At 45.8% G+C, this 18,460-nt stretch overlaps 1 protein-coding gene across 5 annotated transcripts in view; it reads right to left on the bottom strand.

Annotated features, from left to right (window-relative positions):
- dlg3 (discs, large homolog 3) overlaps positions 1-18,460 on the bottom strand; it is a 132,386-nt gene that overhangs the window by 23,601 nt on the left and 90,325 nt on the right. For 3 of the 5 annotated variants that reach the window (XM_080745518.1, XM_080745519.1, XM_080745521.1), the window contains 4 exons: positions 17,620-17,764; positions 14,965-15,130; positions 13,013-13,129; positions 527-722 (listed from right to left, as the gene is read on the bottom strand). In XM_080745518.1, the coding sequence (XP_080601644.1) occupies positions 527-722; positions 13,013-13,129; positions 14,965-15,130; positions 17,620-17,764 (624 nt within the window). The remainder of the gene's footprint in view (positions 1-526; positions 723-13,012; positions 13,130-14,964; positions 15,131-17,619; positions 17,765-18,460) is intronic. The other 2 variants (XM_080745520.1, XM_080745524.1) reach the window with 2 other exon arrangements.

The following is an 18,460-nucleotide window of genomic DNA, read 5'->3' as shown; positions in this document are numbered from 1 at the left end:
TTTCAAGTAAGGTATGTGTCATAGTTAAATGTATTTAGTGGCTGCAGAAAGTTTGCTTACGTTAGCAGTATTTGTACAACATTGAAGTACTGCAGACCTGAGTATCAACTAAGTTATGTTGGATTCGGAAGATTGCCAAAATCCCATTTTCCCTGTCATAAATCAAACTTGCACAGAATTTACACGTTAAGGAGTTAAGTTTGTTTAAATATTTATTAGAGCTTTAAAATCTATTAGTGGTGGACTCTCATCTGTTAAGGCCCCCACACACCAGCCAGACCTAAGTGTTCAAAAGTGTAGACAGTGTGTACTCTTTGTTAGCAGAGGTTTTCTCTACTGTCCTCCCAGCCCCCTACATCGAATTTAGATTTCCCCAGACGTATTGGGTAGGCAGAGATCTCGGATCGTCTGGCCTTTTACTACGTGAGACTACTCATCTGTGCACTCACTCCCTCACACAACAAAGTTATGATCAGTGAGTAATTGCGGTTAAATTGGTGGGCGAAAATGAGCTGAAATCACAGACCGAGAGGATCCGGTCGCCCCTCCGCAGCTCGCCACTCAGGTCTGCCGGTCCTCCTGCCAGGATGAAGGAGACGAAGATACCCTCCCCGTCCTCGCCGCCGACAATGTTGAAGCCCAGGCCTGTGGAGCCCTTGTGCAGCAGCACCTTCCGTGGCTCCCTGCCAAACAGAGCAACAGCATCAGGACGCGGGGCAGGACTGAGAGCACAGGAGAGGGAGAGGACAAAACAGAGACGTAGACAAAAAGAGAGAGGGAGAGAGAAAAGGGAAGGAAAACAGATAAAGACTCAGCCGCAAGAGATATTTTAGGAAAACAAACAACTATCTTCTAGCCGTTCATCATGTTCCTGGTGTTAGTGTAATCCAAGCTTGTAAGTGTTCTAGTTAAACAGCCACATAACAGTACGGTGGAAGCCACATAACAGCTTTATAAGGTGGAAGCCATTCCGTATACTGTAGCTGGAAGTGAATAGTTTCCAGTGACACATTAAAATGGCTACTATAACACCATTCCCAAACAAAAACAAAAAAGAATTATACCTGTATTGGTATTGGCATTACTACCATAATATGTAATATTCCTGTTAATTTACAGAAACACTCCTTTTGAATCTGTCCATTTGGTATTTTAATATTGTATCAACAGCATCAACCTAGTGGAAGGGACTGTGGCTCTGAACTAGCCTTGTATTCCATTTCTGCTGCCATTAACCACATCCCACCATCATCAGCAACAGCATCTGAGCGCAACGTGTCTCTTTGGGATCACCCACAGCAAGTTACTCAGCATACTCACAACAGCAGGAATGAAATTGGTGACAAACTGAACCTTTTTTACTGTTTGACCAAGAGAAAACTCAGTTAAGTGACTCAGAAGGACAGTATGTGGTCACGATAGCATCTGGGTGGCATGGGGTTCTCAACCTGTGGGTCGGGGACCCCAGGGGGGTCCCCAAATGAATTTGTGGGGAGGGGGTCCTCAGATGATGTGCTTAATGTGCAACATTGTTTTCTCACTCAACAGTAAACAAACTGGGCGCCCGCTGGCCTACTGGTCCAGGGCCAGGTGCATTACCACATGGCTCTGATGCCTGTCAGCGTGTTGTGGGTTCGGGACGGGTACCGATCCCGATGGTCTTTGCTGCGTGTCGCTCCCCGTCTCTCTCTCCCTGTTTCCTGTCTAACTATACTGTACTGTGTAATAAAGGCAAAACGCCCTAAAAATATCTTTAAAAAAAATCAACATACAGTATAAGTGTATGTACTGTACTGCGAAGAATAACCGTTCTTAATGAAAAATAACTGTTCTTAATAATAAATATCAGCATTTATCCTTATTACAGAAATTCCAAAATGTACAATGAAAAAGTGTATAGATGGTTATCTACACATTTCTAAAGTCTCAATTTAAGGACCTAAGCCCTTTTTAACACTTATAAAATGAAGAGGAGAAAAAAATAAGACTATTAGGCTACAGAAAAGTAACCAACAAACTGTACTATAAAAATGCCCAAATTGTCAAATTACCAAAGAAAGAGGCAAATATTGTGAAAATAGCAAATCTACAAGCTCACAACGACTTGCAACACGAGCCGGTGTGAGCTTGTAGATCTGCAATTTCCACAATATTTATCTGTGAAACCGAGACAAACTAAATGTAATGCCTCAACTCCAACAAAAAAGTGTTTGTCAGGGTGGGGGCCGGGTCCTCAGTTCAAATATGATTCCGTTGGCGGGTCGCATCCTTAAAAGGTTGCAAACCGGAGGAGAGTTGATATGAGTGAATACTTTATTAGAAGTTTGCATAGGAATAGTACAGAACAGTTCAGATACAAGGTCTACTAAAAAGGCATTAAAGACCACACAAAGTGCAATGGCTTGTTTGCATGGGGGTCCTTTTGTACTCAATTCATGAAAAACATGAAGACACTGTTGGTGGGCGGTCCATCTGTCTTAGGCCGGTGCATTCCAACAAGAAATACTATTGGCTGTCTTCACGGGTGGGTGATCTCAGCGGGAAGCGTATCGGGGGAGTTATAGTGTGTTTCTCCTCGACGAGTAACACAATCCCAGTGAAACGCCTCACTGTCACGTGAAAAGAAGAAGCTGGTGTTGTCAGGTGTCAGAGAAGACACATGGCTGTCTCTTCACCCTCCCCAACACCAACTGGGTCAGCAGTGATTAATGTAATGTGAGGTTAATGTAACCACTAGTAACCACTGGCCCAGGACATGTGTCAGGTATTGATCTCCATAATAACAAAACAAACTAATTTGGTCCCGAAATAAAAATCTAAATTTGTTCCCTAAAATAAAAATCCCAGTTTGTTTCCTAAAATAAACAAGCCAAAAAACAACACATCTGCTGCCTATTCCATATCAGAATGGGGGCTCCAACATTTGACCGAGTGTGTATGTCTGTCTGTCTGTCTGTCCGTATGAACAACCGCTCACTTCCACTGGGTGGGACTTATTATTCATTTTATGGTTACAAAACACAGCAGCCTACTACAGGGAAATTATGTGAAATTATTAAATGTTAATGTTTTCACTGGCGCCAGCAGGCAAGTGCCAGCAAGGACAGAAGTGTGTTCTGCTGGCCCAGACAGTTTAAAAGGTACATCCCTAATACCTTCGGCCTGAGTTCGGGGTCCTGTGCTTGTGAATGACGTCCCTTCTTTCTTCTTCTTTTGTGGTTTCCGGCAGACTAGACTAGACTTGTGTCAAATTGCGACACATTACTGCCTTCAGGGAGAAGTCCTCATTTTTGTGAAAGACGTCACCTTTGTGTATGTTTATTGTAGGCTCTTGAAAATACACTCACGGAGGATAATGGTTACAATAGCTTAACATTACAAATAAGTATTGGAGCGAAGAATAACTGTTCTTAATAATAAATATCAGCAATTTATCCTTATTACAGAGATTCCAAAATGTACAATGAAACATGATATCCTTTTCAAATGAGTAGCTTTAATATTTTTGGTTGACAACCATTATTTTCCCAATAATTTCATATGCAGCAGAGCCCTGTTTGTGCATTTTACTGCATCTGATATAAAACTATTACGTTTGATTCACACTTATAATTACACAAAGGCTATGACATATAAAAGTATCTAACAAAAGTCTTCACTGTTATCAACAGCCGGCATCAGACGCTGTACACTGTCCGTCTGTGTTACCGACCGTTCAATAAAGTTTTAAAAAAGAAAACAAATCCCAAAGCCAAACACAATATGCCACGTCATCCGTCAGACGGACAGCCAATCATATTGTGTGACATCAGGCGCAGGACCCCGACCGTATTCTCAGGCCGAACGTATTCGCTACTGACACCGGCCACTGGGCCATTTGCATTATATTGTCAACCCCTGATTAGAAAATGGCATTTATATTAAAAAAATTAAAAAAGAAATATACAGTATGTGGTCAGAAGGTTTCCTCATCAGAGAGCTACCACAAAGAATATTAGCCAAAAGGGTACTTATTATTAATATTGAATTTACCAATGGTATTGGAGAGAGCTGGACACTTTGAAATTATCCTTCTGATCTATCTGATCTATCCGATCTATCCGTCTGTCTGTCTGTCTGTCTGTCTATCTATCCATCCACAACATATGTCCATAGACAGTAGACGCAATGAGTGGCCTCATGCTTGGAGGGCTAATGGAAGCTCTGTTTTAGCTTTAGCCTCTATGACTCATCTTCCGACAGACTATTCAGACTGCTTTGGTTTTATAATGCTAGTGAGGCCAAAACCACTGCTATGGTCCATCAAATGCCTTGAGAATGTTTCACACAAATGCAAAAATATACTCTAGGAGTAGGAGGCCCTAAAAAAATGTGCAAACACACTTGCGCACACACGCGTGTGCGCACACACACACACACACACACACACACACACACACACACACACACACACACACACACACACACACACACACACGTGCACACTTTTTACATACTCTCACACACAGTCACCACACTTAACAGAAACGCAGCATGGTTGCCATTAGTGGTCTTCTCTTGCAATACTCTGCCTGCAGTCTGCAGGAACAAATCCTACTCAATGGCTAATGGCTGTGCTCTAAGTTGCAATTGAGACCATTTTCCTATCGATGGCAGCGCAGACAGCATTAATAGAACTCTAAGCATCATACTCATGACCACATTGGAAACAGCCCTGATCACTCCACTAAAACAGCTGAAGGGCCATGGAAAGGTCTAAATGGTTTTACTCCACGAATAAAAGGGTGCTCCAGCAAAGTTAGATGGCATCCGTATTGAATATTTATAGGCTACATGTTAATAATAATAATAGATACCTATTTCCTCCCACAAGGGAAATTCAGTATTTTCAGTCGAAAACATGCTGCCCACAAGGAGCATGTGAGCAATTAGGGGTTTAGAGTCTTGCTCAGGGACACACATTGATATTGCTACCCTGGCCTGGAATCGAACCTGGGACAACCAGGGGCTCTGGTTCCCTAAGCAGGCTCCCTAACCATTCAGCTGTGCCGCCCCTTAACAAAGAACATTGAGTTCTAACAATATTTCTCTGAAATTATATCTATTTAGATGATAACAGCCTTTTATGGTGAATGCGAATGAATTCTAGCAGTGGAAAATAGAACTATCTGGGCCGCAGTCTAATTTGCACTCCTAGCAAATATTGCATTAGCGTTCTTTCAAGATGTAAGGTCCGGTCAGTCATTCAACATCCTCATTTTGAAAATTTTTCTCTAATATGTTTTTGTTTATAATCTTGGACAAAAAACCTCTAGGAACACAGGTACAAGCTTTATAAATAAACACCAAAAAGTCAGTCACCAATTTCCAGTCAGAGAGTTCAACATATCCTTACATGCTCCACAAGTTCCTCAAGGCACACAGATCTCCATGTTACCTTAGGTTTGTGTGTCTGCTGATCCCGGGAGACTGCCTCCGAAACGAGCGATCAGGCGAGCTCCTCACCAGCGACATCGAGGACGAGATGTTGACCGTGAACATGACAATTGCTCCTACACCGCATCGCTACGTTCCCACAACGCTAGTGTTCTCCGTGCCGTGCTCTCTCTGTCTCTGGCCTGCCACGGAGAGAGGCGGTGGTTCCAGAACCCCTGTATTGTATAAGAAGAAGCCCCTGGTGTTCCCTATCTCGGCCTGTGATGGGAAACAGCCTCCTCTTTGGGCTGTCACAAACACCGTCTCCTCATCCCTTGCTAGCGAGGCGAGACTTAACCCTCACACACCCACCATCCACCACAGATCATCTCTACTACATCCGTTAAGAGGGGAGGCTGCCAGGACCATCCGCCACCCGTCTCGGGCCAAACGTCCTCCACATCTATTCTCCCTTTCAATGGTGGCCGTGTGTCATTATCAGAAAGCAGTGGGTGTGCAATTTGTACAGTTGGAGGTCATCCCAGGTTGGTCCCTTACTGCCATTGGATCACCCCCCCCCCCACCACCACCACCACCCACTCCCACACAGCAGACAGCACACCAGCATTCCTGTCCGTCAGCCCGGCCCCACTGTAGACCAGGCAGATGGATGTTCCCTGCTGCTAATATGACAGAGTTGGTGTAAAAAATAAATAGAGGAGTTTGTGAATCAAACGTCTTAATCAGACGTTTGATGATGTCACTTCCTCAGAGAGCCGTAGCAGCAGGACCGCATGCTGGGCGGCTGGCTGCGTTTCCTCTCGAGCAAAGACTGTAAAGGCCGGGGCAACGGTGGAAGTGGACTGTTTACTATGCTATTGTTGGAGCTATTCTCTATGGGAGAGGAATTACTGTGCACACACGCACACACACCGTGCGCGTGTGTGATGGATAGTGTGTGTGTGAGTGCGTGTGTGTGCGTGTGCGTGTGTGTGCGCGCGTGTGTGTGTGCGTGTGCGTGTGCGTGTGTGTGTGTGTGTGTGTGTGTGTGTGTGTGTGTGTGTGTGTGTGCGTGTGTGTGTGCGCGCACGCGCGTGTGTGTGCGTACATTAGAGGGAACACTATTTGTACCTGGAGTGTGCATAGTAATAAAGCAAGAGAAAGGCATTAGCAATTCCTTGAGAGGCAGTGAATTCCAAAGGTTTTGCATACAGGGATCAAGCACTCCCTCCTTATCATGGGAGGTGCTTTGCCCGTTGTCTTTTCATCCATGCCTGGAATGTAAACAGTTATATTGCAGTAAAAGCCCTCGCTCACTCTCTCTCTCTCCAGCCATGTCTCCTGTGACTCTCTCTCTCTCATTCAGTCTCTCTCCCCTAATTCTGGTTTTCCTCTGTGTTGAGGCCGAGGCGCTCGCAGCCCAGTCCTAATGCTGTGAATGAACAGAACACGTGGGCGGTGCGGGTCAGCGGGTCGTGCTGCCCTGGGCTCAGCTTGGTAATTGGCTCTGCTTGGCTGATTAATGGTGGACACTGCAGATGGACGCCATTTTCCCCACAAACAGACACCGCCTCTCATGGCATTGTATTTCTCCCTTATATTTCCCCCTGGCAGGATAACAGGCTCATGGCTGGCAAATATGAAAGAGGGAGACATCCCATCTCTCTCAATCTCTCTATCTCTCTCGACTCTCTCTGTCTCCACTGTCTCTCTGTGTGTGTGTCTCTCTCTCTCTCTCTCTCTCTCTCTCTCTCTCTCTCTCTCTCTTGCTCTCTCTCTCTCTCTCTCTCTCTCCTTTCCTCCAATTTCAAAGCTTAACATTTAACAGTCACTGTCACTGCCTCCCCTTCACGACCTGCTATTTCATTCTAATTTGACATGGGGAAGAAATGTATTCACCGCTAAGACGACAGACGCCTTAAGATATTTCAAGGCTCTCAGCGCGGCTGAGAATAAAATCGGAGCGATGAATAATTAACACTTCAGACCCTTAACAACTCAGCCAGATCTGCCGTGATCACCTTTTTTTTAAACCAACAACATCGTTTAGAAATGTTCGTCCTCGTGGGATAATCAGTGGACCAACGTGACCCCACCCACCCCCAGAGTCCTGGTTATCGACGCGTGAAGTTCTCAGTCAAAGGTCAAATTTGAGGAACACGTGAAGTTACTGATAAGCTCACCTGCGGCAGCGCTCAGCTCATACAGGCTGCCGTATTTACACAAGCTGCTCTCTGAACACACATTTCCTCGCTGTTGCAGCGTTGTTCTTGTGACAGGAGGCAGGAACTGTTTCAGTGAACGCATGAGAAACGTCACCGCCACCGCCACGTGCACAGAACACAAACACAGAGCACTTTCTGTTGATTCTGCGATAGACACAATCCTTCACGGTGCGTTCACACTAGCGGCGACAAAGCAACAAGTCATTTTCAATGGAAGCTACAAACTGACGCCTGGACACTTGTTGCTGCATGACGGCCATTAAGCCCTGCAAAAAGATAAGCTGGCTTCGGCTTTCTTTTCAAACGCTCCATTGACGCAGTGAAGCGCTGATCAACGATATGATTTTGTTCCAACATTTCCATTCGCCTTCTCTACACACAATTCCTGTTCCATTGCATGAAATGAAGAAAAACACATTCTTGCTGTTAACCAGTTACCTGTGCTATTTAAGCCTAACCTCTTCATTTACACAGTGTGGCTTGAGCAACACTTCGACGGCGACTCAGCATTTTAGGGGCAATGTCCCTGACTGGACTTTGTCCCCATCTGTCCAGATTAGCCAGTGCCCCACCAACATTTTAATGTTTTCACACATTTTCACGATTTTTCTCAAAAATAGCAGATCTACAAGCTCGCAGCGCGGCACTCGGTGCCGCGCTGTGAGCTTGTATATCTGCTATTTTTCAACAGTTAAAGCAGTAAATAATGTAGAAATTTTAAAAAGTTTAAATATATATACATTATTCATGCATATTATACATTTATACACTTTAATTCCTAGTTGAAAAGTCACACCCAGGGTGAAGTGAGCGGTGCCTTTGGTGGCCTCTTATAGTTATAGTGCTCAGTGTGAATGGCCCTTTAGGCTGCTCAACAGTGCCACTTGAATAGGGTGGGTGACCATATTTTCAGCCACTCAAACCGGGACGCAAAACACTGTTGCCTAAAACTGGGACCCTAAAAGCAATGCGCACGTTACCGCGCACGCGCGTGCCCATTCTCTAACGTTCGTGCACGCGCACACACGCACCGCAGGGTTGCAAACAGGCAGTGAGTGATTGACAAACAGGCTCAGTGTTGAATTCAGACACGCAATGAATTTGTTCCTTTTTTCTGTTTGGTTAGGTGAGCATGTTTTCATGAAAAGAACATGATAAATGTCTATGCAACCACTGAAAACAGCTACTATTATTTTAATTCTGGCGGAAACCGGGACAATTTTGTAGTGAATGTTGAAAACCGGGACATATTAGTGTTTTAGAGATATTTGTCGGGACACCGGGACACGTAGCTTGAAAACGGGACTGTCCCGGGTAAAACGGGACGTCTGGTCACCCTACTTGAAGGTAGGTCACCCAGCGGTATTGCAGCTGTTGAGGCCGTACTCTAAACATAGATAGATGGATAGAGACAATAACATAGAGATGCCCATAGACATACACACCTTGAGACATACACACTCTGTAAAACATTGGTGCGCAGCACCGCTAAAAAATACAGGCTAATACTATAGGACTACAATTAGTGCAGGTGTATTTGTTTTGATGCCGATGCAGAATAGAGATGCAGGGTGGTTAAATGTCAAATATAACCTTATTTTCAGTCCGTTCTGATGGAAACTGATATTTCTCCGTGACATAGCCTACCGTATCTCAGGTGGAAAGATGTGCATATTTACGTCGCGTAATAGGATGTAAGATTCAAAAACCTAACGGTGTAATTCAGGGGTGCCGTAGATGAAAAGGTTATTTACAGGGGTGCCCTGGGTCAAAAAAGTTTGAAAACCCCTGGAATAGACTCTATACGAACATAATTGGTCTGTGTATGGGGGGAGGCAGGGAGGGTGATATTAGTCACTCCTACGGCAGTCGGCAGGGGGCGCCACCTGTCAGCAGGAAAGGTGGGACGGGAGGAGCAGGTCCTCCCGGTGGGGGCTCCTCGCACTCGTGATGGGCAATCCTGTTAATTTCTGTGAAGAATCATTTTGTTCATGTTCACACGGTAACGATCCGTTCACGTTCACATTCATAACGCGATCGTCCCGTGAAAAACACTATCGCGGGAGTGTTTTTATTTCGTCGCGAGTACAGCCCGACCTCCCGTCCTGTGTGCCGGGGGTGTGAACGAAAGTGTGAACGACACATTTCAGGGATCTGAACGAATCGTTCACGAGTCTCGCTAATGATTAGATTCTTATGAACGAATCACTCATGAACGACACATCACTACCCCTCACTCGCAGGATACAGCAGCAGTGACAACACACATACAGTAGCTGTGTGTGGGGAGGAATCCTTTGGCTAAATTGGAGAGAAAAAGGGATAAAAAAAAGAAAAGAAAGAAGGTAAAAATGTAATTTATAAAATTGTTGTCCTAAAATGTTGTAGTCCTCAAAAGCATAGTGTGTTTTTGTGCATCTGTGATGACGCCACTGTGGGGGATGCGCAGATGGGCAAAAGGAGCTATCTGAAGTCTGAGTCATCCTGGCGACCGGTCTGCACCACTTTCTTGGGGAGAGGCCTGCTCCGACTATAGAATCTGTCTAAAATAAGCCCTCCTAGGAGGAGGACGAGCCGACGCAGAGGCTGCCGGGGCTGCTGGGAGAGAGAGGTCTCTCCTCCCTGCCTGTCAGTCTGAGGGAGCCGCTCGCTCATCAGCCGTGACCTGGATGGGGCCCGTTGTCAGCCGTGATGTCACCGTGTAGACGGCAGAGAGAGAGAGAGAGAGAGCAGGCGTGACATACAGACCTACCGGGATGCGCGCAACGCTAAGGGTGATTAAAACCTAGCCGTGCGGCTGCGTCGCGCACCCCGAAAACAGCCGACCTGCAAGCACGCGGTGCGGCGCGGCTGCGTTTCATCACGTGTGTTGCATTGCACATGCACACCTGTGATACAGTATATCGTCGTTGTCGGGCAGAAACCTTGTATCTCCAAGTTTCTTGCAAAAGTTTTTTTTCGCAAAGCAAAGCCCTGCTTCATCATACAAGGCCGTCGCACAAAAGTATTGAAAACAGCAGATCTACAAGCACACAACGCCTCACACTGCGAGGCGGTGTGTGCTTGTAGATCGGCTGTTTTCACTACTTTAAATCATTTTTAAAATGATAAATACAAAACAAACGGTTTTGGACAAGGTTTCCACCCCACAACGACGATATGCAGATAACGTGTCGTACGTGCGTGTGCGCGTGCGCGCCAGCGCATCGCGAGTGAACGTCTCGGTGGATCAGGGTGTTGTGATGGGCTGCCTGTGTGATGAAGAGGGCAGCAGGATCCCAGCGCATGGCCTGGTTTTTCGGCCGTGCGCAGAATGAATCACGACAGCTGAAGGAATGTCCGCTGCTCCTCCTCCTCGCTTTGTTGGCGCGTGCGCCGCAGCATGTGGCGGCCTCTCGCTTCCCTAATACATTTATGGTAACAGCCCAGACCCGCTGTTTATATTTACATGAGGACATCAGCGGGCAGATCATTCCTGCACGCCATGAGCTGCACCCCCTCCCCAAAACCGTCCCCCTGCAGACACACACACACACGGACGCACGCACACGCACACGCACACGCACACACACACACACACACACACACACACACACACACACACACACACACACACAGAGAGATTGGCAGGTGCATACTGGCACCCATACATGAACAACACAGACATAGCTGGCATGCACAACCGCACTCAGTCGCTCTTAACTCAAGTCAGTTATTACCTTACATAAATACACCCCCAGCAGCACGGAGGCATTCGTCCATTACAAGGTTGATGGGATGAGAGAACACGGAAAATAACGTAAACATATGACATGGCAGCGACACCATGAAGTATAGACACGCATGACAGAGAGAGCCACCGCTTGCACGTGATGCTTCTTGGTTGACATTGCGAGCACATAGAGGGAGCGAGAGTGAGTGTGTGTGAGAGAGAGAGAGGTGGAAAAAAAGCTGCTTGGCCAGCGATGCAGATTTAGAATTTAAGGGAGCTTGTGTGACAGATGGAGCGGAGCAGCTTGTGCAAGCGTGAAGCCCTTTCAGCCGTGCTCCTGTTGAGAGTGTGTTTGTGGGGAGCAGGTATGACGCCGAATCTCGAACTGTCACTAACAGTGTTGTGCAACTGTTTCACAATCACAGGTGAGACCAGATTGCTCAAATGTATGTCAGGTGCCCTAAGTGTTCGGTTTACCGCGGTCGGTCGTAAGGAAATCCAATAACGGAAGTCCACAGACCTTTAAAGACTGAGAGAAGCGGGAGAACACCCAAGCATATCGTCACTGTCGGGCAGAAACCTTGTCCATCTCCAAGTTTCAGATTTGGGTGACAAAGCCCTATAGGCCTTCGCACAGAAGTAGTGAAAACAGCCGATCTACAAGCACACAGCGAGGCGTTGTGTGCTTGTAGATCGTCTGTTTTCACTAGTTTAAGTCATTTTTTAAATGATCAATGCAAAACGAACGGTTTTGGACATACAAGGTTTCCACCCGACAACGACGATATAATGACACACTTGCTCATTAACCTCGTCCGGTCTAGCAGCAGATATGCTTAAGCTGTTATTTGTTTTTTATTTTTCTGCATTCAAATGCAATGAGAAAAATGTAGCAAGCGTTTCACAAACATTAAAAGCAGCAACAATCATACATTACACACATACAAACAAGGAAAGTAGACATGTGGTAGACAGGGACACGGGGAACAAATTCTACACGGCTAGAGGTTTTCAAAAGTGACTCGAGGCACACGAATGAGCCCAAATCTCAAGGCGCAACTACAGTAGGATGTGGCAGGTTGAAAGTGGTTAAAATATATTTTAGGGTATGGAATTTGCCTCTGTATTTTCTGGGAAATGAGTCCTGATATACTAAATAATAATAGCGTTTGTAAACCATACATTTTTGTAAAGTTGTGTATATTACAATAATAATTGGCTGTCCCTACATCCCAAAGGCACACCTGCACACCAGTGTGCCGCAGCACACCGTTTTGGAACCACTGACATTGGACATCTATCTGGAAGGTACAAGGTATTCTGTCAGCACAAATTTCAGCACTCCTTTTCCTCCATGAATCTGCCCCCCTCCCCCCCATTTTCCTCCCCTCTTCAGCTTCTGTCGGTTGCTATCTTTCTCCTCCGCCCGTGTCAGAGATAATACATGGCTCGGGCCATGGCACGCCGGACAGCGGGGCGAGAGGCAGATGATGAGCCCTGTATCCCTCCCTCGCGCTGGCCTAACAGTCTGATGCCAGCTCCCAGATGCTGGGCTGTGTGTGTGAGTGGGGCTGAAGGTGGAGGGGGGCAGAGCAGGGGGTGGGGGCAGTAGAGAGGACAGTTTAGCCAAGCGAGGCGCAATGGACTGGGTTAGTAGTACCTGCCAGAGGAGGGGAGAGGACCTTGGCACAAGGGAGCGGGGGCAGGACAGAAGTCTGTGTCCTGGGGCACCTTGCTGTCCCCAGGTTTGTGGATGACACTGTAAATGGGTTCAGCCCTGGTGGGAGGAGGGGGTACAGAAATCACAGTGAACGGTGCAGGTGCAGGACATTTGGAACACAGCACGTAGACACACGCACACACGCACACACACACACACAGAGACACAGACAAATCAAATGCACATGCAAGGCATATGAGCAGTGGGTACAAGGACAAAACAGGAACACACATCAAATCCAGAGTGAAACACGCATGCACGCACACGCGCACGCACGCACGCACGCGCACACACACACACGCACACGCGCACACACACACACACACACACACACACACACACACACACACACACACACACACACACACACACACACACACACACACACACACACACACACACACACACACACACACACACACACACAAGGGATCCAGCCCCCTCCCTAGAGCTGCAGATTAGACCTCTTTGGTGTTCAAGTCCTGCCTCTATGAATGCTGCTGCTGATCCAGTACTTGGACAGGCGTTCAGGCTCAGGGGTTAAAACATAGTCAAAACAAGGACGTGGGATGATGGAGGCTTGCTTTGAAGCATTTTTTGGCCAGCATAGCCACCAAAACGCAGTCAGACTAACATATAATGCAGTTGGAGTGTATTGTATTGTATGGTAATGCATTGCACAGAATACACTGTCTACCACTTCTGCTTTTCACTCAAAGGATGGCCAGCGTTTACTTAGCTTCCCGTAACATTCCTGTCACTGTTATTGGCTGTTTCACCAGACACCATAGACACCATAGACGCGGTTGTTTCAGTAAAGAAACAACCACAAAATAAACAACTAAAACCATACTATGGGCCCTATTTTCGTCCATGCCTTACCCCTTATCCCTAAACTTCTTTGCCTTTTTTACTATTTTGTAAAACATTTTTAAATAGTTCAAATAGCTCACAACGTGTCAATGTAGATCAGCTATTTGAAGTATTTTAAAATGTTTTTCAATATAGTATAAAAGGCAAAGAAGTTTAGGGACAAGAGGTCCGGTAATTGCCTGGTTAATAAACCAGACCGAACACAACAACACCCCCTGGCGGTAGTGGTGTTGTAGTACGGTCTGGCACCGATCCATTGAGATTCTATTTCCTCAACCAGCTTCAAGGGTTGGCCAATCAGGGTTGTATGCTTGGGGCACGTGGTTTCTGTAGGCTTGGGGGCAAGTGGTTTGGGGCAAACCCCAGAAATGAAAACTCTTCCTGAAATCCCAGACTCTCTTTCCAAAACGAAGTGTGTGATAGAGGCTGGCAACGCCAGGCAAGTCCGGTAAGGCATGGATGAACGATATACAGTATATACAGGAATACAACTGTGTGGCATTATCAAGGAGTCAGGACTACCGATAACAACATGTGTAATACTACCTGCAAGCAATTCATGCACTGTTGTATCTATAGATACAATACAAACACTACCTTATGTGAGTGGTGTTAGAAAGAATGTACAGAGAAGGAGCCAGGCCCCAGTGCTTCTCAAACGTTTCAGGTCGAGACCCAAAAGAGAGATTAGACCGGGTTTGACTGGGACCCAAACTAGTGACAATAGCAGATCTACAAGCTTGTAGATCGGCTATTTTCACTACTTCTATATATTTTTTTATTCTAATTTATGGAATTTCTTAGATTTTTCATTTATTTATTCGTCTTTGAAAATCATTGAATTTGTTTTTAATTTATGAAAGTCTCATGCTTTTTTTTGGGAGTGTTTTTTTTTAAAGGTTTTGAAATAATAATAATTCAAAACTAAAATGTAGGAAACAACAAATTCAAGGGACCCATAAAAGTGTGTCTGCGACCCACATAATGGGGAAACGGTGCTCTCTAGACTATAGACTGACCTTGTGAAGTCTTCCTCTCCCAGCATGTGGCGGGGCACTGGGGAGTACCTGGACGGTGTCACCTGGGGAGGCGGTTGGTAGACGGGCTTGGGCTCCATCTGCCCCATGTAGTTGTGGCTGACGTGGTTGTCCACCATGGTGGGGAAGGCTGGGGCGAGGGCCAGACCAGTAGAGGGAAACAAGGATGATTACAACACAGGTTGAAAGGGCCACACAAATGTCCAAAACCGTCCGTTTTGCGTTTATCGTTTTAAAAGTGATTTAAACTAGTGAAAATAGCCGATCTACAAGCACACAACGCCTCGCGATGCGAGGCGTTGTGTGCTTGTAGATCTGCTGTTTTCACTAGTCTTGTGCGACAGTCTTGTGTGATGAAGGAAGGCTTTACGTACAAATTTGAAACTTGGACAAGGTTTTTGTCCGACAATGACGACATACTCAGCACCACTCTCCCCATGGTGGTAACCACATAACCCAGTGGGTTTTCAACCCTTTTCATATCAAGATTTGTTATTTATTCAGCATCTGAGCCACAGACCACCATTTGGGATGGGATTTAGCCTCTCAGACCCAAGACCTAAGAATATTTTGAGCGAACCCTGATTTAACTCTATTCTGGGCTTTGTTGGCAAGCGTCAAAAATGTCAGCGAGTGGATAATCGGCGCTAAAATCTTGCAGTGTGAACTCTGTATTACAGTAGTCGACAAAAGCTATAATGCAAATGTGCAGTCATCCTATATTGCTTTCTGTGTGTTTACATTAAAAGACCACATTCTGTAGACTTTCACACGGTGCACAATGTCCAGGTTAGTGTGTCACAGACAATCACAAGGCTGGAAACCCCCCTCTTTCACTGTACAGATTTACATTCTTGTTGAGAGCAGCAGAGTATGACGAAAAAAAGCCTTTCAAATCCAGATCATGTGGGTCATACTTTCTTTCAAAACCAGCTTAAATCTGCATTAAAGGGCTCGCCTCGGACCTTGCAACGGCAAACGCGACGAGGTCCAGAAAATGGAGAATGCACAGAACGTACAGCAACAGTCCCCACAGAGAGCAAAGCGCCTTTGTGTTTGTATATAGTTCTGTGTGAGGCAGAGGATAGCTTTAGAACGTGGGCTCTCTTGAGCGGGTGGGATGTGAGAAACCATCCACGCACAGTGGGAGGTGGAGATCTGGGCTTGCTGTTGCAGTGGGCAAGAAGTACGTTTGTGTTTGTGTGTGTGTCTGTGTACTGTGCTGTGCTGTGTCAGTGTGTGCGCGCGCACGCACGCACACACACACACACACACACACACACACACACACACACACACACACACACACACACACAAACAGGCATTCCGTTAGTGGGAGTCTGGGCATAGCAGGTTTGGAGGAGGGAAACAGTGAAGCCAGCAACACCACGACTCATAAAAGTATTGTATAAAATCTGTGATGAAGATAAAAACAATTGCCAGTGTACTGAACCGCACCACAGACCTCTATTTATAATTCCTTACGCATTGCAAGTTTTGTATCACAGACTATCACAGTTTTGGTGGGGACTTGCCATGGAGATTTTGCTCATCGGTTATTAGCGCTACAAACACACTGTAGTGGAACTGAGAAAAACGTGTGCATTTGTACGACGAGGACCAATGAATACATGAACGTAAAAATGTGAGAACGTAACCTCAGTGAAACTACCCCTGAACCTAACCTCATTCCTAAACGTAACCTCAGTAAAACCATGCCTAAACCTTATTTTTGAGCGGTGGTCACAACGCTCCTATACGTGGCCGTGTGTGTGGGTATGTATGTCTGTCTGTCTCCGTGTCCGTAGCCTGCAGTAACCTTTTCTGACCACACATGTTAAGGGAGGGGCGCTGTTGCACACACACACACACACACACACACACTCACACACACACACACACACACACACACACACACACACACACACACACACACACACACACACACACACCACCGCTCAGTTCACACGAGTGTGATTTTATTAATAAACATAACCTCAGTAAAACCATGCCTAAACGTCACCTTATTCCTAAGCCAGTGTTTCTCAACCTTTTTTCTGCATGGGCACACTTTTAATGTCCCAAGAATCCATGGGCTCACCAACATAATACGGGGGTGTAAATATCGTCACTGTCGGGAAGAAACGTTGTATCTCCAAGTTTCAAATGTGTAAGTTTCTTCGCAAAGTAAATCCCTGCTTCATCATACAAGACTGTCGCACAACAGTAGTGAAAACAGCAGATCTACAAGCACACAACGCCGCGCGGTGCGAGGCGTTGTGTGCTTGTAGATCGGCTGTTTTCACTAGTTTAAATCATTTTTAAAATGATAAATACAAAACTGGCTTTCAAGCAGTTTCAAGGGGCACACTTGACCCTTCTCAGGGGCACACCAAAGGTCCCCAGGCACAGTGGTTGAGAAACACTGTCCTATGCATAACCTCAGTCAAACCATGCCTAAACGTCACCTTATTCCTAAGCATAACCTCAGTCAAACCATGCCTATAAACCTAAATTCATTCCTAAACGTAACCTCAGTAAAAAAGGAACACAAGAACCGCTGGGGGTGAGCGGTGCACAGGAACCAACAGGGGGGGAACCAACATGGAGGAGCAGAGGAAGCGGTTAGATACGTACTGCTGGAGTAGTCCGGAGGGGCGTACATGTCGTTGAGGTGCACGGGTCCTGGCTTGGCCACCTTGAGGTAGACCATGTCTGAGGTGTTCTTCAGGGCGGCCACCGCCTCCTCGTGACGCACGTCCTGCAGGATGATGTTGTTCACCTGAACAACAAAATGGCAGGAGAAACAGAAAGCTCTTCATCTGCACGTTCTAACCTTTTTTGTGCTTTTTGCTTTTTGGTAAATTAGCGTCCTACTTGACAAAACGTATTAAAAGTAGCAGGTCCTCAAGCTCGAAACGCAGCGCAACCTTTGATACTTTTGAATTTGAATTGTGAATCGTGAAGTAACAGTTTTGGACATGTGAAGTTTCCACCTGACAGAGATGATATTAGGGTTGCAACAGTTAAGCGAACTAAACAATTTTAAAAACAAATAGCAATAATCAAAAAAACAAAAACAGCAGTAGCCTATTTTTTGCAACACCATTATACGACAATAGGATTTATGTGGTAAATCAGACTAATCGATTTAGTCGATTATACAAAATCTAATCAAATTCTTCATGTTGAAATATATTTTTACTGTGCTGTAGGCTACTGTGTGAGTGTGTGCTGTAACAGCATAAGCATGCGTTTCTGTTGGACGATGAGTCTAATGAATCACAACCTGGAGGAGGTAACGATCGAGGTTTGTTGAGAGTTTCTTTTACAGATGAGGTAGGTACTGTATTATACAGGTTGGTGTGCCGTGCAGTGTTGAGAAAGGCCAAGAGCAGTGACTAAACTCAGCTGCGGTAGTGATTTCTACCACTGTATCTTTCTGCTAAATGGGTGTGTCAGTGGTGTGTTCTAGGTT

Source organism: Nannobrachium achirus (assembly GCF_963921795.1).
Source record: "Nannobrachium achirus genome assembly, chromosome: 17".
NCBI lineage: Eukaryota > Metazoa > Chordata > Actinopteri > Myctophiformes > Myctophidae > Nannobrachium > Nannobrachium achirus.
The sequence above is the reverse complement of the archived record's forward strand: the minus strand, read 5'-3'. Positions and strand labels throughout refer to the sequence as shown.